The sequence below is a fragment of the Ambystoma mexicanum genome, chromosome 4q, assembly GCF_040938575.1.
Source record: "Ambystoma mexicanum isolate Mex_15411 chromosome 4q, UKY_AmexF1_1, whole genome shotgun sequence".
NCBI lineage: Eukaryota > Metazoa > Chordata > Amphibia > Caudata > Ambystomatidae > Ambystoma > Ambystoma mexicanum.
In genome coordinates this window covers 970,999,393-971,012,402 of record NC_090928.1, presented here as the reverse complement: position 1 = coordinate 971,012,402, position 13,010 = coordinate 970,999,393, and the positions used below count along the sequence as shown (strand labels likewise).

The following is a 13,010-nucleotide window of genomic DNA, read 5'->3' as shown; positions in this document are numbered from 1 at the left end:
TGACTGGGGAAGAACCCACAGAATATTTGTGGAGCAATCTGGACCATACTGCTTAAGAATTGGTTCTTTTGGTATTTACTGTGAGTAAATTGGACCTTAAACCTTTTTACTAGACCTTCACTTGTTTTTGACCTTTTGTGAAAACCACCTAGCCTTCCTGACTGAGGATGCAATAGCGTTTCATCCTCTCCTAAGATTTTACATGCAGAGAACTAGAGAAGGAGGTGTCAGCTGGGAAAAACAGATTTTATTGAGTAGAGTGTATTGATGTTTGCAGGATTCTATTGACAATGTTTTTTTTTATTCTGCATTATGCCATAGACGGATAGACCAGAAAGGTTGGGGGTGCCGAGCTGTTCACCTCACTCCAGTTAAGTTATGAAGCATTGGGCCATTAGCACTGGTGTTAGGACTGCAAGGAAAAATAACACAACAGGGATATTCCTGAAAAAAACTCTTGCATAAAACCCTTGCTTTTTATTTTAGTATCTGGCTCTACTTCTTTGTATCAATATTGGCTCATATTCTCTTGCTCAACTGAAAGCTGAAATGTATCGAGCAGGTCTTCTATCAACTGTGCAAATTATGCAACTCGCTAACCACACTATGGCTTAAAGAAGCATTTGACCTTTCTAATGTTCACTTGATTTCTAGTGAGCTGTATTTCACGGTTGGCACTTTATTTCTACAGAATGCTGGGGAGTATGGCATCTATAATTCCAGAAAGGAAGAACGCTCATCACAGTATTCGTCAGAGCCTGGATTCACATGATAATGTGGAAATTGAAGCTGCGATCTTTGCTGCTGCCAACTTCTCTGCACAATCAAAGTAAGGTTTATATGAATGAATCCTTTTACCCCTTTTTGGCTATTTACCTGCTACTGTCATTTAATTGATTTAACTGTTATGTACATTTGTTCATAATAATTGGCTGTACATTATGGATGTGCAATTACCCTAGTACTGAGGGGCATATTGCTCCAGTGAAACAGTACTTTTCTTGAGCACAATGATGTTAAGTCATTTCTGAGCATTAGACCCGCAAAATTGTAGGAAACCAGTTTAGCTAGAGATGTAGATTAATGTCAAACAAGGGCATGATTTGTCTTCTTAACTGAATATGTTCAAAGGCAGTTGATGCTCATTCCAGGCTTGAAGACGAAGCAAAGAACATTTTCTGCCTGTGGCAGGCTGGAAAAAAGCAGGCAAAAAGAGAAAGTTGATGTTCTGGAAGTAGATATTTCAAAGAATGTAGAATTGAATTTCCTTGCACAGAAAGTCTATACGCCAGCTTTTCCCCACAAGAGAAACTCTAAAGATAATTATAGGTATCTGTTTTTCTGTAAAACAGACTATCCTCTAGATTCCTTAGTGATGTTTGTAGGCCTAAGAAAAAAATGCTGAGTCTGCTCTGTCTTGTTGGTGTAGAGCTGCTGCAGTTGATAGCGGAGACTGTGCAATCTAAGCCCTGCTTAGAATAGGATATTATTTTACAAGTTCTACCTCTGTGTTCAAGCACTGGATTTGTCACAGTAACCACTCGGATCTGACCCAGAGCTACTGTAGAGGGAGGAGTACCGTTAAGAAGACTCCAGCTTCAACAGCCATGAGAGCCCTCCCAAAACAGCTTCACCAAATCAAAGCAAAAACAGAGTATCTCAGAATGGGAGCGCATCCATGAATAGGTACAGCCTTGTAGGGCGAAATCATCACACGGTCACTGTAGACCATCAAAACCTATATTTATACATTGCCGTTATACAGGGGCCTATTCTTCCTCTGCATTTCATATTAGAGGAAGACCACTATTGGTTCAGGATGCTTTTTTTCTGACTTAACCGTCCTAATGAGAGATGTCCATGCATCTAATGACATTGGCAAAACATCAGTGCCACTAGTATTTCTTTAAATTTACCCCTTCCGATGTTAGGCAGAATCTGCATTACAAAAGGCAATCTGATCTCTGGATGCAACCATCAACCTTCGTCATACCTTGTGATTTTTCTTTTTTTAGGAGGAATCAAATCTACTGCCAGTCACGGTAGTCTTGCACTGGTGTTTCAGGTAGGAACCAGGCTGACAGTCTGCACAGTGGGGTCTCTGTTTGGGTTGATGGCCTTGTGCACATTTGTGGCTCCAGCAGACTCCACATGAGAATTCTTTGTAAATGCCTTAAGGTTCAGGGGAGTCATACCACTGGAAGCTTGCCTTGCCTTTCCACAGTTGCATGTTTTCACACTCTTTATTTCCTACAGCCCTCTCTGCTGTTTACACCCAACTCTTGACTCTGTTCTGGTAGACTGCATATAGCAAAAATATACCAGCTTGGTTGTTGGTTTTGGAAAATAATACATTTGCATGGCAGGGTGACCAGAAGATTGTCTACTCTCTTTAGTTTCCTAATACAAGATGTTTCAATAGTGTCTCAGTATTCAGGCTCTTTGTAAGGAGTCTTCAATCTCTAGAGATTTAATCAACATCCTACACCTGCATATTAGTATTCACAATGTCCTTTTCTCCAGTTTGTCTTTCTCAAGTTCTGCTTTTCCGAATGCCTCTCTTGTTCTAGGTGCTTTTCTGTGGCCTTGGATCTTTCAGGTTCTAAACGAATTCTAGGATTTTTTAGCGCCTCTCGGGTTCTGGGTGATGTTGAGGGTTCTCAACGCATCTCAGGTTGTATGTGCTCTTCAAGGCTTTCAGGAGGTTCCTTAGGTATGAGCTTCTTCACATGGCAGCCAGGTACTAGGCTTTAGTTCTCTCCGTCAGCCTCTGAGCACAGCAACACAGTGCTTCCTCCTGCCATTTCCGTGTAATGAATGCTTCCTGCTTGGAAAGTTTCTCATCATGTAGACTTTGATTCATCTTTTCATGGGTACAGAGTTTTCTTTTTTGTCTTAGTGGCCTTATTGGTCTCAGACTCATCCATCATGCTCTGTATTTATGTAGTTTTTAATTCAGATGTTTGTTTTTTGTCACAACAAGAAAGATCAAAACACATTGTGCACCATAAATCAACGTAAACCCTCATGTCCTCCCCCGTATCTCCCACCCCCATATGCTAATACATCCCTGGCCCTACCTGCAAAACTAAGTTGCTATTTCATCTACGCTCCCAATGCATGTCCCTGAAGTGGTGCCCCTGCCAAATCATCCTGAATACCCTCCAGTTGGGGGTACAAGAATTCGCTGACCATAGAGATCATTCTTCCCAACCTGTCATGTATCCAGCATCACCTGCCCATCCTCGCGTTCCCATTGTGCTAATAGAATGGGAAACTTCCTGAGAAACCCTGACTATTCCAATCCCAGACCAGTGTTTCATCCATGGAGTGTGGCAGTAATCTTTTCCATAAGGTATATCTCTTTAGCTTTGACCAACCATTCTGTTGTCCCTGGCAATTGTTCTCTCTTTCAATATGTGGCCAGCAGGCTCTTGCAGTCACCAGGAGAAAATGCACCATGTGCGCCAAGGCCTCCCAGCCCCGTCCCCTGTGTCCAATCCAAAAAGTACTAACATAGGGTCCAGCCACCTCGCTATCCATCTGTGCCCTTTATCAACCCCAACACCTCAGACCAATACACCTGCACCTTCCTGCAGGACCACCACATAGACCAGTATGTGCCACGTTCCCCACAATTGTGCCAACAGAATGGACTCGCCCCTGGAAACATTTTGGAGAGCAGGAACAGATCACATTGCCATTGGTGAAACAGTTTCACCCAGTGAAATTTATATTGGCTTGCGATCGAGGTCTGAAACTGCTGCACATCCTACACCGTAACTGCTCATCCACCGCATTTCCCAAGTCCCTTTCCCATTTGGATCAAAGCCCACCCGTGTCACCCATGGTTGCCTCCACCAAATACATGCTCTGTATTTTGACCCATCACATAAATGGGTGTTAGGATTTCCATTTAGCTGTTTCCCCCCTTTAGGCATCAGTGGGACACCCAATGTTTGTTTTGCTACGGTTTTGGATCTGTTCTTACGTTTGGAGGCCCTGGTCAGACCCTATGTCTATCAGTGCAGGAGAACTCTGTTCTCCATAGTAATATTCTGTAAAGTGCGGTTGGGACATTTTGTGTCTCTGTAGCTTTGTTATTTGTAACTTTTTGTTTACTAATATGAAGTGTCCAGGATGGGCTGTTGGCAGTGAATACTTTTCTACTGTTTTCGTTTGTGATGTCTCATGCGATTTTGCATTTTACCCCTTAATGCCAAATAGAGTATCATCTACTGTAAAATTGCTGTGCCACAAGATGTTTGCCTGTACTTTGGCCATCTTCTTGGTTGGCTTTCTTCCTGCTCTCGAAAAGCTGGAATTGCCATACATGGATAACCCTTTCCTGGCCAATGTGATGGTCTGTGTGTATGGCCAGGTGTGGGGGCTGCAACTGTCTAGTCCCAGTTCACATCCATGCTAAAGTGTGTCTGTTGCTGGTCAGATGTGTTGGCCAGAGGCTTTTCTGGAATGGAGGAGCATCCTGCTGAAGACCAGGAGCTCTTCAGTGGAAGCCAGCCAGCAGCACTTTCTCCATCCGTCCTAGTGAAGCCCTGCTCCTTTACTGATCTCCCGAGGCTTTCATCAGTGCTTCGATAGCATGACTGGTTAAATCAACCAGTATCAACTTCTGCTTGATTATTTCGCACTTGGAAGCCTTCTGAAGTGTCCTGGAAGGGTGGATTCTGTGGGCTGACAAGATTCAAATTGGACCTCCTCGCTGCATCAGTCATTCTCCCAAGTTGTTCCTTGGGACCCCCCAGATCCTGGACTTTTGAAACCAGAAGCATTCCCCTGCACTTGCAGCTCTCCACCACGAAGAGGGGCCTAGTAGGAGCAGTTTCTTTGTTCCTGCCACAAAGGCCCGATTTTTGCCATTTCTTCTGTGTGGCTGTTGCTGATCGCCACTTGCATCGTGTCCTGGGAGTCCTCTGAGGTAATCTCTGGAATGGTGGTCCTTTTTTCAGTACAATGCAGGTATCCAGCTGTCCTGTGTCCAAAACCGATCCATTGGAGCATGGAACCGTGAACTAGCTGGACCCAAAAACCTGAGGTGAAAGTGACCTCTGCACCTGAGACCCCTAGACCTCCTTCAACGGAACCAAGATACATCATGAAAAGGGCTCCCAGCAATTTCAGGAACTTGTATGGTGGTCTCTGAGTGAATTGGAATACAGGGGGTAAGCATAGCTATTCCTACCCGATCTGCCTCCATAGGGTTTAACAGCCATGAAGTCCTTACTCTACCTCTCCCTTGCGTGACCGTGAAAGGTGGTGTTCTGGTCAAGGATCCACTATAGGGCTTCACCTAAGTTGTTTGGATTGGGGGCGTTCTGTTTAGGACTCTTGGAGATCTTCAACTGTTATCTAACTTTGAGACACTTTTGGCTTTGCCAACTCTTGTTTGGAGTCACTGAATAGGACTACATTTCAGTCTGTGACTTTAGGGTAGGAATCGAATTAAGATTGGAAAAGAGTGAGCTAAAAGCAGCTCGTGCGTATTCAGCCTTAACCATGACCAGGAGCTAATGTTCTGCAAATCTAACTTCCACAGAAGATCCAAACATATCCATTATTTATGACCACTTGTGCTTTATACGTCGTATAGTTATGCCCTAATGCTTGTTTATAGGTCATCCCAAACACACAGTTAAATTCACATGGGTATGTTTGTAAAGCATCACTTGGTCTGGGGAGCAGAAAGTAGCTCCTGGTAGCCTCTGGGATCAAGCTAACCAGGCTCTTCTAGGCTACATGCAGGAGCTAATTAGCTCCCAGCTCCCCTCAATGTTGAACCCTGTAGGGCACTACACCCAAACTTTTCTAGCTAAGCAGGACTTTTTGAGGTGCAAAATGTGCCTACATTTTTAAAGCGTGTGTAATGTTTCGAACTGCTTTATTTAAAACATTGTAATGCTCTAATGGTTACGTACCCGGTTTAAAACCGCTTTAATTGTATTCTAAGAGTGAAGTGTTGGTGCTCTTAGCAGAGCACACTGAAGTGAATGTGCATATTTTAGTAGTGACTGTTTTTGCGTGTTATGTACCTGTGGTATTTTAATTGGTTAAGATTTTGTCCAAGGCTTAAATAACTGTACTTTATACATTCTGCCCAGCCTGTATTATTAATTGTGCTCTGTGTGACTGAACCGTTCACAACATTCTGAGGACCAATCCTTGCTATTCAGCCACACTAACCAGATAGAGTTTGGCTAGACATTAGTGTCTTTTCCAGTTCACCAAAGCATGGTCGCTCAGATTCTATCCAGAGGGCTGATTCTGAAAATATATCTTCACACCAGATAAACTGGGTCAGCCATTTTGGATTGTGTGGCAGTCGTCTTCATGCCTACTCATAGTTTCTTCTTTTCCTATAGTGTTCTTCCTCAAAGCTAGCTAGAACTCCCTGACCAGCCTACTCCACAACCATGGCATGTCCTCTTTACAAAAGAAAACAGGAGGCACAATTTTGGATTTCACCTTGCACCCCATTTGTATTTAATGCAGTACTCGGATCTGCCAAAAACGCAGACCTATTATGGATGAAGATTGTTTGCAGGACCAACTGCAAGATCCCACACATCCAAGCAGGAACAAGCATTCCCCCCTTCGTCTTGTTCTACCCAATTACTTTCCCTTAGTGATCCCTGCTCCTTTCTCTCTCATCTCCCATTCCTATTTTTGTTTTCACTTTCACAGACCTAGGTTAAGTTACTTTATGCGCAGACTAAATATGTACCTCCTTTAAGCAATAGTGATGTGAGGCCACTGTGGTGGTAGCTTGTGCAATTTAGAACATTATTTGTATTTATAATATGGAGCCGGTTGGAACTATAATCCTGAGAATAGCAGTTTGATCATGTTCCTGTCGGCCTTCAGATCATGGCTCGTTAGTGCCCAAGATACATTTGTATGTATATAGTATATAAAGTGCACATTTCAAAATAGTTAATAGACCCGTAACAGGTTAAGGGGTTAGAAGAGGAATGTGTAGATAAAATCAAGAGCCAAATGTTCAGGAGTTTTCTGAAATTAATCGGGGAGGTAGATTGGCGGATGTGGAGGGGTTGAAAGCTCAATAGAGATGAGTCTGCAACAGAAAATCTCTTGTCACTTCTTCCATGGTGTTTAGATGAAGGAAGCTTGAGGAGAGGGGCTGATCTACAGAATGGGGTGTCCCTAGTGGGGTGATCAAGATTGGTACTTGTGGATAGTGGCAATGAAGCGCCGGGTTGTTTTTTGCACCAGCTGAAGTCTTTGCATTTCGTAGGTCAGAAGGTTGGTGCAAGAAGAACTTGCTTAATCCAGCCGAGACATAAGCAATCCCACGATTACAGGGTGATTTTTCAAGCTTGGTGAAAGGGAACATTTTCAGAAGAGATTTGAGGTAACTTTACAGCAGATGGGAATTCATGTTTAGACTGGCGATCCAGGGGACACTTTTCTTGGCTTTGGAGGAGAGGGATAAGTTGGAGCAATATTAAATGAGGTTGGGAAGAGAAGATCTGGATATTTGGTTGATGGATGTTTGGTAAATAAGAGCAGGACGTCTGTTTTGTCTGTGTTGTGCTTCAAGCAGTTTTCGTTCATCCAAGACTCCATAGAAGATAGTCTTAGATTCTGGAGAGGATTGGGATCACAGCACAGACACAAGTTTATTTTTGTGTCTTCTGCAAAATAGTGGAATTTAGGTGAAGGATATCCATGAGTGACTTTGTGTAATGAGGAAAGGCGAGAGAGAGTAGAGCCCTGGGGATACTGTGAGGGACTGAAGAGCCGGATGAGGTAAATGTTCCAAGTCCAATGTGTTGTTGGAAAGAAAATCACAGAACCTTTCCAGGGAGTAGCTGGACACACCCGCTGCTAGTTTGTCTCTTCATTAGGTGTTAGTGGCTTACTCTATCAAAGGCGGTTAAACTTTTGGGATTATGAGTAGGCAGGTAGCACCTTTGTCAGCTGATGCCAGGATGTTTTCCCATATGAAGATGAGTGTGGTCACCATGCCATGTGTTTTTCTTTTAATCAAATATTTTATTTGGCTTTAAACCATGTACACATAAAGTCAACTGCACCGCAAGACTTCCCAGACCAGCACACAATGATATTTAGTGTCAGCGACATGCCTTACCTTTGTGGACTTGCAGAGTTTTGGATCAAAGAGATAAGGCTTGTCTTCCAGAGCAGCCACCCTGCTGTCTGGTAGTAGTACGGCACAGAGGTAGGAGGCTACCCAGAAATAGCAGGTTAAAGTCTGGAGGAAAAAAAACAATTGGGGGGGGTGGGTGGGGAGACCCTCCTGCAGGTCCAGTTGGGTCAAAACACGGTAAATGGATGTCCTCTCAGAGTTATTGTAATTCCAGGCCAAGCAGTCCAAACAACAGACGTCGGGTATATAGAACCCAGAATAGGAGACTGAGTGCTGGGGGAGAGAGAGCCACAGACAGGAGGAGCGAGAATCCAGAATGTGCTCTGAACAAGGAAGCGAAAGAAAAGCAGGAAAGAGAATAGCAGCAGGGGTCACGAGATCAGGCCAACTAGCACTGTGCAACCGCAAAGAAGGCAGATTGCGACTCAAGGTTTACCCGATCACCGGCTGTCATAAATCACCCAAGTATCTAATGTAAAAGGATACAGGTATAACCATAAAGGATACAAATGGTAGGGTTCTTCCAGATCCTTGATGAGGCAAACGGCTTGAAAGTAGTGAAGTCAAAATAGACCTTCCAAATGATACCACTCTCTGACTAATAGAACAGGCAGAGAGAGGAATCACTGGAAAGGGCATGGGAAAACCATTGGAAGTTGGCCTAGGATACAATAAGGTATAATGAGGAAGTGTCCCAACATTAACTCTCGCTAATAGCACAGCAATAGAAATCAGCACAACACTAACTTGTACATTCTGATAACTGGAGGTTCTGCCAACAAGTCTCTGTAGTAATCCAAATACGGGAACGACGACAAAAGGAGGGAAGGTTAGTAAGGGAAAACTTATCCCGAACGGCACACGGCTCACGCTAGATACCGGGTTGGTGCACCACAGGATAGCATTCAAAGTACTGTGCACTATCACCTTCTAATTGACAGTTGTCGGCAGTACTTCCTTTTCCACGTAGAACAGAAATAGGGAGTAGAAATCCACCTGTTGTTTCATCACAGGTGCCAGGATTTAAATCAAAAGCGTAGCACAACTTGCGTGTGGAATTATACGTGCAATGGTACACACAGCCAGGAAACAGCACGTTAGAAGTTCAGGAACCACGTGTGGCTTACACGCGAACAAACTTGCACGCAGCCAGGAAAGCCGCACATGAAGAGTTCAGCAAACCGGGTGGTGTTTTATACGCAACAAACTTACACGCAGCCAGGAAAGCCGCACGGAGTTCAGGAACCCACGTGTGTTTTTACACGCAACCAAAGTACATGCAGCCGGGATTGCCAGAACTCGCGTGTGCAGGAAAAGCCGTCCGTTGGTCTTCTTGTAAACGGCCACCGACGATAGCGTGTAGAAAAATGCACGCGGACAAGGAAACCTGCTGTATCTTCTTGGAAGCAGCTACAGGAGTTCGCGTGTGGAGCAAACGCGCAGGAGGAAAGCCAAAGAAGTTGCTGAAGAGATGCGAGGACGCAGATCAAAGTTTCAGCTACAAGACGCCATGTTGGTTCAATCAGAAGCAGCGAGCGACGTCCACACGCTGCTTATAAATGTAATGCAGACACACACGTGACAATCTCTAATCACGGGAATTTAACGATGTGAATAATGCAAACGTCGTTTTCCAGGCATGATATCAAACAATCTCCATTTAGAATAGAAAGGCTTAGCAGTTCTATGGGCAGAACCAGTTCTGTGTGAAGACAGTGTTACAGGTCCCGAGGTAATTTGCCTGCCATGCATGACACCGGCATCTATGTAGCGTTGTGTGAAATCGGGTGGACTGTGCCATCTTGACGCATCAGCATCATCCTGTTGCGTCGTGAGGACGTTGCACCATCTTGGGATGGGCCGTTTACCAGTATAACGTTGCCATAGCGACGTGGACGCCTGGATCTGCTGGATCTGCCATGCCTGGACGCGGCAGTGATTACACGTAACATTTAGAAGTTCCTTTTGCTGAAACAAGCAAACTAACGAACTTGCTATCAGTTCAATTGATCATCCTCCTCAATGCCACGTTTTGGTCTGAAGCCTGATTGAAGGTAGTCCAAAAGAGTGTCATTGCCTTGGACGTGATGATGCACGTATTTGGGGACTTACTTGTTCCATGATTTTGGCAATGCAGGAGAGTTTGGCAATGAGACGATAATTTCAGAGACCTAGTCGGTTAAGTGATTATTTATTTTTCTTCTAGGAGTTCAGTGATTAAAGATTGCTTAACCTCACTGGGAAATTTGAAGTGAGAGATTAATAAAACTGCTTACATGGCCCGCCACTATTTCGGCACAATGTGCAACAAGGGCAGCAAGACAGTTTGATTCTATGGCTGGTTTCAGTTCCCTTAAACAGTAAAATATGTTTTCTAAGATGACTAAGGAAAAGTTCACCATTGGGCAGTGTGAGGGTGTGGTGAGTAGGAGGTGCCAAAGGAGGGTGAGGAATCGGCAAGGATGCTGCAACTTAACAGTGTTTGCCACTTTGCAGGAGAAGTTTGCTTTCACAGACCTCTTGGGAGTGGCGGTTTGAAGATTTCAGGTAGTTGGTCCGAATTTCCAGCTTTCCGAAGAGTTGCTTGGGTTTGCTGAAGGCTTCAGAGATTAGTTTTAGAAGATGAATTTTCAGTAGTGTCAGATTGCTTTAAAATAGCAGATGTGTATTGCTGGGTATTTTGGGTAGAGCGATAATTGTGCCAGTTTGTCAAACGTTCTGACAAGGGTTTTTATCAGAGGCAAGGTCTTGGGTGAACCAACATGAGTGTGAACTTGTAGTTTCGTTATATTTAAGTTTTGCATGGAGTTAATGTTAGTGATTGGATTGGATTTAAACAATGCTAGATAGGCATGGGCTGAGACTAAAGTCTGTAGGAAGGAAATTTAGCATTAAGGGCCTTTTTGTCTTGTCAGAATTTGAGACAATCATACATGCCACGCTTAAGGTATGATGTAAAAGATCTTTATTTAATGTTCGGTTTCTAAGGACTTGGGTGAGACAAACACCTATATGCTCTCAGGGAAATCTGCAAATAATGTGGGTATATCTGTAGTTAAGCATTTCGGGATTGGACAACCCAGCGGGCTCTGTTCCAGAGGTCCAACTCCTTTTGAAGATCAGAGCCCAAAAAAACGTTCCAACTCCCTTCCTTAGAAGTTCTTGCTCTTCCTGAAAACACTTTACGTTACCAAAGAATGCTCAAATGTTGTGGCCAAGAAGTAGCAAACCTAGTCTTCAGGGTCCTTATCCACCAAGCTACCCTATGCTTCAACACAAAACGTTCCAAGGTTTGACCAACACGAGTTCAATTCTACTGAACTGCAAATGTTCAGCCCAAAGCTAATCAAAAGCAAAACTCTCAAGAGTTATGCCAGGATTGACCTTTCCCCCTTTACTTTCACTGCCTTTCTTACAACCTTTCCCAGATATGAATTTCCACAGCTTTCTCTTCTTAGTCCTCTCTGGGCCTTGCAATACTCTCCCCATGCTCTGGTCTTCATGGTTCAGAGGAGGTCTCTCCAGTTTTCACATCTGGTCTCTCCTTCAATTCATTGCTAGTCCATCCTGGAGTTCGGGTTTCAGGACTCGAAACAGGTCCCTCCTGGACCTCGACTGTAATGGGTACGTCTTCCCCACATTCGGGGGTCCTTTTTGGGCAGCCGATATTCTCTTGTTTTCCTGCCACCGGCCTCAGTCCTTCCCTAGGGAGACGCTGGTGGAAAACCTTTGGCTCACCTTTCCAATTCCTCCAAGGTCTTGAGAGGGGCTGTGGTGCCCTTCTGGGCAGCCTTCCTCCTCCAGGGCTTAAACTCTCCAGCCAGCCTTGCCAGGCATTTCCTCCTTTCCTCCAGGCAATCATTCTCTCCAGTCTCCCCTTGTAGCAAGGGAGCCTCGGCATGTAGGTCTGCTTCCTGTCGGTTGCAGACAGTAAATTAACTTTCCCAGACCCTTTTAAACCCATGTCTGTTGGGCATTCTGTAAGGCTGGTAATGATTCCGTAGGCCCTAGTTGTTCTAGCCTCCTGGGAATGGTTATTCTTTTCAGGAGTCCCAGTTTCCTTTACTGTATCATTTTTACTTAAGGTCAGTGATTTGTTTATGCGGTAATGGTTTCTATTAGTCTTTACTAGGAACTGAAAGGTTTTAGTAGCATCAGTGGCATTTTGAAATTCTCTCCTTGAGTGTAGTGGCTCTGCAGTGTTGCGCAGTCTCTTCTGCCAGATGCAGACTTTCCTACAGTATGGGAGCAGGAGTGCCTGGTCGGCGAGCGCCCCAATGCTTATTCCTGTATTCCCGCACATGGGTTGGTCTGCTCCCTTGTGGTGTTTTCTGGGGAATAGTGTTTCCTGGAGTGAGACTGCGCAGGTCTGTTCTTGAGGCCAAATTACTGTGTCTGTGGGGCTAGCGTCCCCCATATAAATTCTGATGAGCGCTTCTGACTTGCATAAACTGTCATTTAACAAGATTATAATTTTAAAGTAAACTGCGATGACGCATGGCTGAATGGGCATTATTCAAGGCACATTTGATACTGAAGAAGCATTAATAGTGGAATCCTCTGTATAAACTGTGTTTTTATAGATTGAAAATGCGACTCCTGTTGTAGTAATTGAAGGAAGACATCTCAATAATAATAATCTCTGCATGAGAGAACGCTCTTAACTGAAATGCTAATAGTTTGCAAGGCATCAGCTGGAAATCTTGGGTGCGTACAGTAACCTTGGCCCTTCAGTATCATTTAGGTAACTGCACAGGGGGGGTAACCGATGGGATGGAAAGTAAACAGTGTACACTTTGTTTACCCACCCAGGCCTCGGAACATGGGTTCGAAAGCACATATGACATGCTTTATGGTGGGT

The 13,010-nt window shown here is 44.2% G+C and overlaps 1 protein-coding gene across 3 annotated transcripts in view; it reads left to right on the top strand.

The window, feature by feature from the left end:
- INTS7 (integrator complex subunit 7) overlaps positions 1–13,010 on the top strand; it is a 673,605-nt gene that overhangs the window by 99,986 nt on the left and 560,609 nt on the right. For all 3 annotated transcript variants that reach the window (XM_069608525.1, XM_069608526.1, XM_069608527.1), the window contains one exon: positions 692–829. In XM_069608525.1, coding sequence (XP_069464626.1) covers positions 692–829 — 138 coding nt within the window. The remainder of the gene's footprint in view (positions 1–691; positions 830–13,010) is intronic.